The 13,219-nt window shown below is 40.1% G+C and overlaps 1 protein-coding gene across 1 annotated transcript; it reads left to right on the top strand.

Moving 5' to 3' along the window:
* Window positions 1–1,220: 1,220 nt before the first annotated feature.
* Window positions 1,221–3,214, top strand: LOC120902300 (retinal dehydrogenase 2-like). Its single transcript, XM_040310956.1, has 3 exons — window positions 1,221–1,521; window positions 1,604–2,384; window positions 2,460–3,214. Exons 1-3 carry the CDS (start codon window positions 1,486–1,488, stop codon window positions 3,110–3,112), a joined length of 1,470 nt encoding a protein of 489 aa, XP_040166890.1. The 5' UTR covers window positions 1,221–1,485; the 3' UTR covers window positions 3,113–3,214.
* Window positions 3,215–13,219: the final 10,005 nt, after the last annotated feature.

Below are 13,219 nucleotides of genomic sequence, written 5' to 3'. Positions count from 1 at the left end.
TTATCCAAATTATTGTGCCAAATTATCCAAATTATAAGAATCTTATAACTACAAAACAAAAATCGATTGCTATTTTATGACTACTACAATGCTATATTTACTATCACTATTTACTATTTACTATCACAGGCCTATCAGTTTAATAGAAGTGAGGTGGCTGTTTAATCAGAATAAAAAAACTCTGTGTACATCAGCATTGGTAGAAATCTGTTCAAGTAGGGAAGTTGTTATCACCAGTCAAACAAAAGCAAAGATATACGGTCAACTGAACACAAACATAATGATAGAGCAGAAATTTGCTATTTAACGGTAAAGATTGCATCATTTTCCTACCAGCAGAAATTTCATTGAACGATTTTCTGGTGTGATTTTACTAGAACTAGAAACTAGAACAAAAAATAAATAAATTAGAATTTTATTGCAAAAAAATACATATTAAATATTGTTTATATTACACACGTATACCGGTACATCTTTCTACGACAAACACACACAGAAGTACCGTAGAATAACTATTATCAAGCCAACTTCTTATATCTAGCCTATAGTTGTTTATTCAAAACAGTGAATTTCACCACAGATAAGTGCCAAAACAAATGATGGCAACTGCAAAGGTATCACCAACACACAAACTCAACAAATAATAATGCATCTCTATCGCATTATCATTTTTGTTAATGCCCTGCACAATTATGTGATAAACCCCTGGATCTGTATTTGTGCACCCCATTTGTTCCCCAGTAACTATATCTCAACGTATGTTGATTCTATACGCCAGAGGTGGTAGACTAAGTGACAAAGATTAGATTTGAAAAAGGCAATGTAATTGAAACCAGTTTTACAAATGATGTCACTCGCTCTTACAGCTCTTGCAGGATAGTTTATGTTCGTTGAACAATTAAAACATTTTATAGCTCATGTAGTACGATTAACGATCACTTTGTTTAAAATTCTGTAACTCACACATCTAGGATGGATTTTTAACTGCAATGATTTTTTTAAACCAAGCATCTGACACATTCATCTCTCCCATCATTCGATACGAACCATCTGGAATATTGTGTACAAAAACGCAAGTAATGCACTGTACGGAATGCTGATTAGCGATCGTACTAATACAAACAGCGGCTCACACACCAGCTTCATCCCCTAGGCGGGACACATTCCACTTTTACCGGCCGGCTTCATTCGCTCTGCTAGGTTGGTGATTGTGTATTGCTGGTTGCGTTAGGCCCTTCGTATCTCTCGGTCGCGGTTGGATTGCACGCACACTAAAGCCGCGCTGTTTGAACGAGTTGTGTATAAAAATTGAGAGCCACACCTCGCGGACGGCGGTTTCCATCATCTTCTTTGCGCAGACATCGGTCGTGCTGGTTGATACCGCGGTTTTAACTCCAGGTTGACCTTGAGCGTTTTTGTTCGGCACAAAGTGTGATTTGTTTGTTTCTTTGGTGTTGTGAAAACTATTTATATACCTTGTATACAATGGCGAACCCGAATCAGGAAATTAAGTACACCAAGGTTAGTTTAATCTCTTGTAGTAAATTGTATTTTATGATCAACAAATGGACGGCGCTAATGGTATGGTTTCTCCGGTACACAGATCTTCATCAACAACCAGTTTGTGGATGCAGTAAGTGGAAAGACCTTTCCCACGGTGAATCCATCCACTGGCAAGAAACTGGCCGACATTGCCGAAGGTGATAAGGCCGATGTTGAATTGGCAGTGAAAGCAGCCAAGACTGCCTTTGTACGCACGTCCACTTGGCGCCAGATGGATGCCTCTGCCAGGGGTGCTCTGCTCTGGAAGCTGTCTACCCTGATGGAACGTGACGCTAATGTGCTCGCTTCGCTTGAATCGCTGGACAATGGAAAACCATTCCCAAATGCCATGTACGATGTGCAGGGTTCGATCAAAACGTTCCGATACTATGCCGGGCTGGCTGACAAGGTCGGGGGTGATACGATCCCATCGGATGGACCTCATTTCACGTACACGCGCAAAGAACCCGTCGGTGTGGTGGGACAGATTATTCCCTGGAACTATCCGCTAGCTATGTTGGCATGGAAATGGGGACCGGCTCTGGCCGCTGGCTGCACGATTGTCATGAAGCCGGCCGAACAAACGCCGCTGACCGCTCTGTACATGGCGGCGTTATCGAAGGAAGCTGGCTTCCCGGATGGTGTTATCAATGTTGTGCCTGGCTACGGTCCGACGGCTGGTGGAGCCATCAGCTCTCATCCGGAGATTCGTAAGGTTGCCTTCACTGGTTCGGTTGAAGTAGGAAAGATAATTATGGCAGCAGCAGCCACTAGCAATCTGAAGAAGGTTTCTCTGGAGCTGGGTGGCAAGAGTCCGCTCGTCATCTGCGAAGATGCTAATGGTAAGCGTGGTGGTTCACGTGTTTGATCAGTCATAAAAATTTCCATTGCATTCGCTACCTTTTTCATATCCACAGTTGACCAGGCGGCTATGATTGCCTACATGGCAGTGTTCGAGAACCAGGGACAGTGTTGTATTGCGGCTACGCGTACCTTTGTACACGAGAGCATCTACGATCAGTTCGTCCAGAAAGCGAGCGAACTGGCAAAGGCGCGCAAAGTTGGCAACCCGTTCACGGAAGGAACTGTTCACGGGCCACAGATCGATGATACGCAGTACAAGAAGATCCTCGGCTACATCGAGGTCGGTCAGAAGGAGGGTGCGAAACTGGTCACTGGAGGCAAGACGGTCGGCAACGAGGGCTACTTCATTGAGCCTACGATTTTTGCCAACGTCACGGACGACATGACAATCGCGAAGGAAGAAATATTCGGCCCGGTGCAGAGCATTATCAAATATCGCACACTGGATGAGGCGATCGAACGCGCCAACAATACCTCGTTTGGATTGGCCGCTGGTATTGTCACGAATGACATCAACAAGGCTCTCACATTCAGCCATGCGGTGGAAGCTGGGTCCGTTTGGGTCAACACTTACCTGGCCGTAGTAAACCAGGCTCCGTTCGGCGGTTACAAGCAGTCCGGCATTGGGCGTGAGCTGGGCAAAGACTCGCTCGAAGGTTACCTGGAGACAAAATCCGTCTCCATCCGACTTCCAGCTAAAATTTAAAAGGGTCTGCTTTTCAGCGATTACACTTATCAAGATTTACGATTGTTGCTTTGTCGTGCTCTGTTGTTATTCAAAACAAATACATCTTCATCTTTACCTGTAGCTTTATTTTTGTGCTCTTATCTCAAGTCGTTCATCGCTGTGGAGCCGTTAAGTGCGGTCGAAAACAAGCCCTCGACATGTATTTTTGGGAAACGGCAGCGCTAAAGCGATGCGATAAATCTTCAGTCGACAATGAAGATGCTGGGAGAAAACGGCTGCCAGCGCCAGCTGTTTGATAAGAGACATTGATAACATTACGGATTGCCAAAAAAGGGACAGGTGAACATGGTAAGAGAAGGTGGTCTATGCTTACATGTTGACTAATACACTTCATCTTTTGAACTCATTTTAAGCTCAATTTCCAGCAACTACATGAATAGTTGTCATTAAACTTAATATTTAATTTTACACATTTTCTGTGTAACATTTTTCATTATCTCCTTCTTCTTTTTCTATTGGCACAACAACCACTGTCGGTTAAGGCCTGGCTGTACCATCCACTAGTGGGCTTGGCTTTCAGTGACATATTGGTTACCATAACAGGATAGTCACTCCTACGTATGGGGGTACGGTCTATTTGGGGCTTGTACCCATGACGAGCATGTTGTAAAGTCGTACGAGTTGACGACTGTACCATAGGACCCAACATTATATGTGTATAGTATACATTATATAATAGATTTTAAAAACCTTGTTGATCCTACAAAATTTCATCCCAAACCCAAAACTGTTCGTTTACATGAGTATTTATCCAACGTTCAAGGAGCGTTACAAACACGTACTCGATGTACGCATAAAAAACACCAATTTCTTTGATTAAATCTTCTACAACACAATCACAAAGCCCTGTGCAAACGAATTGACTTCTCAAATTACATCGGTTGGTTCCGGTTGGTGCGATTTCACCAGCCACGTGCTTTACATTAAAGCTTAATGCCATCCAATTATTCACCATCAAAATGGTGCGAAAAATGTACACTGGGCTGTTCCATGGAATGCCATACGATGTGCAAAAGGATGAAATAGACAGAAACAGGTATAGAAAGGAAACGCAAAGACTCGAAAGATTGTCGGTGCATTGATGCATGAAAATTAGACCAGGTGACGCTCCGAGCGCAATGAGGCGTCTAATGCTTAATGCGAACGATAGCGATGGGAGCATTAGATTAAATAATGTAATGCTATTTTTACACCAGACACCATTTTGTTGCAGAACAATCCTGTAAAATTTCCCAGAGAAAAGGTATTCGTTTAAAGGTGATGCTTGAGATTGGATTGATGTTGGGAATGCGAACAATTCTTAGACTAAGCGACACGACACGTGCTGCAAGATGCCACTGAACGCTGCACCTTTATTCGATGCTGAGCTTTTTATTGCATATTCTTCTTCCCAACCCACGAAGACAGAAGTTTGAAACTAGCTTCAACAATTGCCTACTTATCGATACAATCATTTGCCTCTTCACATCTTGTGCTCTCAGATGCCATTTCCATGTAATGCTAACCCAATCGTTCGTTTTGACGTACCCATCATTGGTAGCCACTTGCATCAATCGGCTGAAGTGTGCTCAATTGAACGCCGAAATGGCATCAATGATGATAGCAATGCAGCACGCCATTGTCCAACTCACAGCAACGACTCCACTTGACTTTGGCAAGGAAGAAATAGGAATCCAACGATTCGAAGAAATCTAAAGTCAAAGTAGGCAACAACTGAAGCATCATTCCACAGGAAGAGAGTGCATAAAGAGAGAGGGACAGGAGAGAGAGAGAGAGAGAGAGAGAGACAGAGACAGAGAGAGAGAGAAAGAAAGAACGATTGAGTGCAGCAGTCGAATGTCGGTTTCCAGCAAGTTTTCGTCCCGTTTGAACTTTACTTCAAAGCATATTTCTATCAAACGTTGATAGTATTGGAGACACGGAAAGAAATGCTGTCTTGCTGGATGAGCTCGTGTACAGTGGAAAGAATGTCGGTGGAACACGAGGGAGTAGGTTGAAACGTAAAATTGTAAGACATTTTTCAGCCCGAGAAGTGGAAGTCTGTTTTGCATTGGCAAGCAAAATGGGGTTCCTCGTGAATGGAGTGCAGTATGAATGTCAGCAACGATCGCAATGTCGGTTGTTACTTTCTCCGGTACCACTCACAAAAACACTATTGTACAAGTTATTCCAAGAAATCTTCAATGGAAGGCGGCCAAACGTGCTGAAAACCGAAAAACTGGATGCCAGAACCTGCATGGTAAGAAAAGATCGATAAACTATTGGTTGATCTAAGGTTAAATTGGTTAAAGAGGTTAACCAGGTTATAAATTGTGTTTTCTCTAAGTTAATGTATCGTCCTCAAGAATGAAGGATAAATATCTGGCAAAGTTTAAATCAACTTTCTGTGCACCTCATGAACCTCATGTTTGTAGACACATACTTTAATAACACATGATCCGGTTTGTATTAGCTCGTAAGTCTTCGCATAGGAAATATCTACCTGTACTTGCACTCAAAATAAGAAAGCAAAGCAAAAAAGAAGATTAACCTCATTTCATTCTGTTCGCTTAAAAAATGCATTTTTTTTGCGTAGAACAATGGAAAGGAGCGTGGTGTTAAATTGAACGCGTGTAAAAAATGGCAAAATCTAGCAACATGCTTTAATCACACTTTTCTTCTAAAACTTCATGATCTTTTTTTATTTTTTTTTTGTTCCTTACATTCAGTATGTATTCACCCACTCAGTAGCATCTTACTTGCTGAGCTTCATTTCTTACAATCTTTTCCATCTTTCCAGTCTTCTTTGGTGCACTTTTCAACCAACCAGGCCAACCAGTTACCTTTGCCGATCCGGCACGAGCTTTGGGCACGCAAGCTTGCATTTGCATAATTTCGAAATACACCCGACGAAAATCTGATAATTTTTAAATTATTCCTCGACTAGACACAAAGGCTCACCGCTAGGGATGCAATTTTTTGCGTTCGAAATAAACCATTCCATCCCAAGCGATGGCTCATTCCACTCTGCCTAGGATTGAGTGAAAGAGACACGAGAAACGATATTCTCGTTGGCATTCTAAAAGTTTCTCTCCTGGGTACATTTGGTCACTTGGCCATGTCGTTCTTGGAAAGGAAGGTCTTTTCTGTTTTAACATCGTGGAACCTTTGACGTTCAATTTCGGCTTTATTACATTTTTTGTGTTTATTTTTTGCACTGTGGAAGCAATAATAATTTACGCCAAATTCTTCACATTTCCTCTGGGTGCTGCTAGAAGTCGTCAACAATGAATCAATGCAATTCTTCGTGATGTGTACGTAAATGATTGCTGGTGTCACATAGCTAATAATCGATGTTTTATCAACAGGTTAACAAGTGCCAGTAGTGCTATCACGGACCATGTCTTCAAGAACTCAGAAATTGTATATTACGCGCGTGCAAACTGCTCTCCCCCTGGCATTTTGAAGATGCAAATGTCGGCTAAACTGTGCATACTGTGACATTAATCATATTCGCTAGATCGGGGGGAAGAGCTTCTATTTCCATAATATTATCACCATTTACACAACACGATTGATCTGGCCTGTGGTGTTGGTTATTTGATTACGAGGTGGTGGTATCTAACTCATCTAGCCATCGATCGATGTCGGTTAGCAGAGTAGATTTATTGTCACATTGCTTCTGCGTGGGTTAACGAGGGGACAACATTGAGCGCAAGAACGTAGAGCATCGCCTAATCCGGAAACGGGTTGTTTGAGTATTTGCATTTGAAACTAGGCAATGAGGCTGAGGGGAGGGAGTGCAAGAGAGTGCTACTGGAACCACTTCAAGAACATACTTACAGCCACTATCTCATTCAGCGTTAACGGGAGCGTTTCGTCTTCGTTTTCATTTGCATTTGCGCTTTGTAACCACCGTGGGAAATGGTGCGACTATTACATTGAGCTGCACCATAATGGTACTATAATGCAAATGTGATGCTCCAAACTCACTGCACTCACTGTTTTCCGACCTCCCATTACCTCAAAGGTGTGAAATGCTTGGAATGGTGTTCTGGTAGGGAAGCATAAATCATGTTTTCCCTCGCGGGGTGTAAAGATGTATTCCTCTTCCCCGTGGAATGGGCACAGTTATCCATTTATGGCTATTTTGAAGCGTAGGATGTAGATAACAAACTGCATGGGAGTGAGTATTTATTTGCTTATTATATCATTTATAAAGTTTTTTTTCATGAGGAACGGTCTAAAAAGGCCGTATTTCTAATATTTATAGAGTTCTTGAGATTGAATTGTTCATCTGTTTTTTTTAATTGAGTAACGTTTTTGCTTAAATAAGTGTAAGATTTATTTCGTATGTGTCTGGTAGATCACGGCAATTAACAGTTAATACTTCATTCAATAAATCCTCGGTTTAACATATTTCATCTCTTATTCTTCTTTTGGCTCAATAACCGTTGTCGGTCAAGGCATGCCTGTACCCACCTCAGGGGTTGGCTTTCAATGTCTTTTGGATTACCCCCTATAGCAGGATAGTTTCACAAAAATAAAACCCATACATTATTTACGCACCTTTAAACACTTTCAAGCTCAATTCAACATAAAACGAAGTTATTTTTGTACGTCTTTTCATTAAAGCAATCATACCAAACGTAATTGTTTTGGTTGTAACACCTCTTGCGCCTGTTTTACGACCTGTCACCCGAAAGTTATAACCGCTAATTAACACCATAGGATATTCCGTGGTTAAAGGTATTTTTAATGAAGCCTCTGTAAAATCTCCTCATGCATTTGAGCTTTCTGTTATCCTTTGTCCTACGAAATAGCTGTGTGTATGTGTTTGATTGTTCTTGGTCTCTGTTTTAGCCCAAAGGACAACTTAACGAAATCTGCTGTGGGAGGTATAAATTACACGACGAAAAAAACATCTAAGAAGTTTTATTACAACTCACACGAAGCAAGTACCAGCTGGTGCGCAGGAGTAAAAGAAAAGAAATGCCTCTCTACAAAACGCTGTCATTTCCTTTTTTCTTGTGCGTTGCCTCACGGAAGTAGGACGTGGAGTGCTGTGCTTGGGATCACGAAACACGCGGAACAACCGCGACAATGCGTCACTAATTAGACGCGCACCGTTACTGATGGCAATTTTATGGAGCCTTTTAGCGATAAGGTCTGTAGGGACAATTAAATAAAATCGTGGGAAGTCTTTGAGTGTCTCGGGATCACACGACAAGGAGTTGCAGAGAGGGCAAAAAAATAGTTTATGGATAACAGGTTGTGGAAACGATGTTAGTTCGAAAACATTAAAAGGATGTTTAGGATGGCATAACAATAACGTCTTATATGTTTTGAGAACGTGGTGAGTTGTAGCCTGAAAGTAATCGATGTATCATCTGTGCCTTTTTAATTCATATTGAGTGTTGTAACATTCTTACATTGTCATCATCAAGTTTGATGGTCTCACCGTTTTTTCCCAAATTTAAATATGAAAAGAAATAGCTGACCATTGGATACGACGTTTTTCCTCGATACGTATTGGGATAGAAACATAGCATAGCGCCAATGACTTCTATAACTCAGTCACTAAACGTCGTAAAATTGCTAGAAGTTAAAACTTTTGCATATTAAAACGAAATATATGAAACATTGCTTATTATTTTGGTCTGTCTACTTTCAGTACTCTTGAATTGTTCTTTCTTTATGACATTTTATTATTGCTACAATGCTTTTAAAATGTATCCTCAAAATATTCGACCTGAATATATTCAACCAGTTTGGTGTCATAGGGGCTTTGGTTTCATTTTCTCTTGCTTAAGATGGGATTTAAAACTTTTACTGTGAATGTTTAAAAATTGTCTCAATATGAAGGCGTCATATCAGCTTTTGTCCCGTGGTAGCCGCTACGCGGGCACAAAAGTAGCAATCGTTTCGCTGAATCTCAACCCAAGCTCCACTTTTGATGCTATTTTTCACCCGCTCAATTTACCGGTCGAGCTGTGCAGGCCAAACATGCAGAACTGTCCCTGCCATCCGTTTTAAAACGTGCGAATGGAATTTCCAATCTGAAAACGTGTCAATAACGACACATTCCTGGTTGACTTCGTGCCGAAGAATGTAAGCAACTTCTCGGACCGATGCTGCACTTGTTTTTATTCATTCTAGCCATCGTGCGTCACACGAAAAAAGGTCTACGCTTGTCGTGACGATCATTTCCATAGAAACACCTTTCAGCCGCTTCGAAACCTGCTGGAGCGTTGCGTAGTAATTTCAAAGTTTTTTTCTGCCGGTCAGAAACATGCTCCGTTTGGCAGCTGACGGCCCTAAAACTAAGTCATTTCAGGGCGGCCTAGTTAGAAGATGGCATTCCAAAGTGAAGCAAAGCTTAAACGATTCTGCTGCAATCAGCCTCCTCACCGTCCGTTATGGGACGGAATTTGAAAGTTGCCGACAAAAACGTGCCTCCATAATTGCACAGTATGCCACCGGCAAGAAGCCATTGGACTGTGTGCTTCTGTAGGAAGGGTATTTCTTTGCGAGATTCCTCGCTCATTCAAAGTCAGTCTTGTCAGCGGTGACATTCTGCTGCTACGAACTGGGGGATATCGATGGGTTTTGATTGAAGCTTTCCCATTGCGCTCCACATCTTTGGTTCAAACGTTGAAACTGCTCGAACTAACATTGTCATTTTGCTCATCTTGGCTTTGATGGGAAATTCTTCTGCCAAGTATTTCGGTACAAAAATTATCCTTTTCCTATTAACAAAACGCTCAAACTTTGAATATTTGTTCAAAACTTGCCAACACAGGTAGTTGAGGATTTTCATACGGTAGAATAAAAAAAATGTTGAAAAGATCGTTAACAAAAATAGAGGATATATAGTTTATAACGGTCGTAATGGGTACCGAAACAACAAGTAACGGAAGCGTTTTCAATTAATTTCACATAGTTCACACATATAGCAAATATATGTGTATGTAAACATTCCACTTATGAAAAGTAAGATAAAGCTTTAGCATTTTGAGTGCCATGGATATCATACATGATAACCAGTTATGGAGGCCATGGATGTCATTTTAAGTTATCATCTGATTTTTAGTCTTAATTTCGTCTAATATGTAAGTAGCATTATCACGACATTTAACGACAAGACAAATGTATAATGACTTTTTTAAGAATATATTTGTTGCATTAAATAATTTGCCTTCTTTTTATTAAATAATTCATTCATAACCAAACATAGTCAACAATTGTGCATATCATTCGAAAATAACATTTTTCTTTTCATGATGATATTGTTGCCACAAATTGTATAGCTATTTCATGAGTTTTTAAACTTTCTAATATATAGCAACTATTACTTAAAATAGTTACTAAATATCAACCTACTTTGTTACATGATCGGTGTTTCCATTTCATCAATCTTATAGAAAATAAATCCATGTACAACATTATACTGTTTTGCAATTCGGCAAAGCCGTTCCTCCTGAATAAAAAAAATAACACTGTTATATATTGAAATACACTATTTTCATCACTTTTTAATTTGAATATATTCAATTACACTGACCTGGGGACCATGGCTATCATTCACATATGATAGCCACAAAAATGTAAACATAAAGTGTCACTAAGGCAAGACTTGGCTTTCTGTGACTGACTGATATACCTATAGAAGGATGATCAGTCGTGTCTATGGGTTTGCGAGTCTTATACTTACCAAGAGTGAGCTCGAACACAACATATTTCACTAAACACAAAAAGTAAGTTTATGAATTTGTATCTATTTACTATCTCTCTTTTTCTTTCGTTCTCTCTCTCTCTCTCTCTCTCTCTCTCTCTCTCTCTCTCTCTTTTTCTCTTCCTTTCTCTAGATACTTCTCTTCACATGTGTTTAAAAAATTCTTTTCGATGAATAATTTACTAATTTATTTTAATCGATAATCTAAATTAGTCAATGACATACTGCAGTATCTACTTTAAAACTTTTTCTTGCATTAGCTCTACAGTCGATCTCCTATTGCTCGGACAAAAAGGATTGGCGGATAACATTAAAATCACAACATTCCGTTCATTTGCTGCGAAACATTTACTGTTCAATTAAAGTTCTTATCCACTCGTTCAGCTGCTTCTGTGGTTGCTCCTAACCGCATTCGTGAAACTCACAAGCATACATGCCTTAAGCCAGCTAGAATGCAATCAACACCAAATGGAGAAGTGAAGTACACGGTTGGTTGATTTTTTTCTATTTTTGTATATTCTACGCGTACCCTTTCACGTTGGATTAAACCGGAAGCACCAGTCGAATGTACTAAGCTTCAGCTCTGAAATGATTTTATTTTTCCTTTTCTCAAACTCATGTTCGTTTCGAGTTGTTGTACTAGTGGAATCTGAATCGCAGTCATTTTGTAAACTATTTTGGTGCACGGAGCAGACAACTGAAGCCAAAGTTAGATCGCATTCCAAACGAGAGCATACGCCATTACAATGAGTGTTGTGAGGTCGAGATTCGGAAGTGTTTCGGATGCCTACAACCAGCCGCACTCGCAAATTGGCTAAATTTGTTCGAATTAAGCCATCGCTTGTTGAAACTACAACCAAGAAATGTTAGCTATCGTTACGAGAGTTGTCAACTGCCGATTTTTGTGCTGTTACTGTACATCAGTGAGCTAGGAGCAGATGAACTGTGGCGATTTAACTATTTTCATCGACTCTTACTGCTAGCCAATACTTCAGCGTAGTGCAGTTGGATTATGGACACATTTAGCTTTTAAGTAAAGCTAATTATTAGATTCCCATACGAGGGACAGCAGTTTATTTAATCGGTTGCCTGATGCTAATTGTGTGATATGAAAAGAATTATTAACCTACACAAACGCATTAAGAAGTTAAACAAGTGATTGATGTGACGACGTAAACGATCGTTGAAAATTTATGTAGTTAAATTCAACATTATTGAACTTGTTCATACGTGTATGATTATCAATTTTAAGCTTTTTCATTCATGACGTTCATTGTCAATCCATTTAAATAATTTCTATATACTGTATCAATGCGGTACATGAGCTCATAAATCTCATTTTTATTCCTACTCAAGTAAACTATTCAACATAAACGTAAATGTATTGGCCGATCATGACATGTGTATAATTCCACCAGTTACCAAAAAATACAACGTTTTCGTCGCTTCAATTTTATCACGGCACTGCGCTCAATGTTTGAAATTGAATCCTTGTGCCCCGTAGACTCACATAGCGTGGGCAGTGTTTTGTTTCAATTTGGTGCTGGAGGGAAAGATTTTTCCCTCCCTGTTCAAAAACAGAAGGCATACGGACAGTGCCGGTAGTTTGACATGTTATTCTATCGTTTCCATTTACTTTTTTTATAACTGTTTTTTATCTCGCATCTGATATTTTACGTTACGACACAATGTGAGCAGCCTCTATATTGAAATACCATAGTTCTGAACGCGACGCGTGGAATTGTATGTTTTAGGGTAAAATGCCCCCAGTTTAAAGTGCTCAGACGATTGGCTTCATCATGTCAATTGGGGAAAAACGATAGCCCGGTGTGTTGACGTTGATAGCTGAAGCGTATATGGCATATTACGATAGTTCTATTTCTGGTAGTGCCAATTGGGGCAAGATGCATTGCACTCTTCAATTCTTCATTGTGTACAAGGTACAAGAACGCAATCAGAAGATTGAAAAGTTTTTTGAGTAGTAGTTTATTTGTTATTTTATCGTAAATTATGCACATACTTATCTCTTATAAACTCTTCCTGTAGATATATTTTCAATTTACGTAAATTTACTAATGATTAGCGAATTACACATATTGTTGTGACAACGTCGTTTGTTTACGTTGGCAAAGGTCCGCGCAAAGGTCAACGGTTGGCAAAGGCAAAGGGTTCCGCGGCAAAGGTCAACATAGGGCTACAGGGCCCTCCATTGCTAACGGAAAGGGCAATGGCAGGAGAAAACGAAGCGGTATAAATATAGCCGAAGGAAACGCCTTTGGCCTCTTATTTGTGCCACAGATTAAGAAGGAGGAATAATAACTAAATTTGTGATTTTTTTCAACATCAAAATA

The sequence above is a fragment of the Anopheles arabiensis genome, chromosome 3 (assembly GCF_016920715.1).
Source record: "Anopheles arabiensis isolate DONGOLA chromosome 3, AaraD3, whole genome shotgun sequence".
NCBI classification, from domain to species: domain Eukaryota; kingdom Metazoa; phylum Arthropoda; class Insecta; order Diptera; family Culicidae; genus Anopheles; species Anopheles arabiensis.
The sequence above is the reverse complement of the archived record's forward strand: the minus strand, read 5'-3'. Positions and strand labels throughout refer to the sequence as shown.

Bases quoted from the DNA above. Each gene is read 5' to 3' on its own strand.
- LOC120902300 (XM_040310956.1), top strand. From the start codon at position 1,486: ATGGCGAACCCGAATCAGGAAATTAAGTACACCAAG. The intron at 1,522-1,603 runs GTTAGTTTAATC...TCCGGTACACAG, and splicing joins AGGAAATTAAGTACACCAAG to ATCTTCATCAACAACCAGTT. The intron at 2,385-2,459 runs GTAAGCGTGGTG...TCATATCCACAG, and splicing joins CATCTGCGAAGATGCTAATG to TTGACCAGGCGGCTATGATT.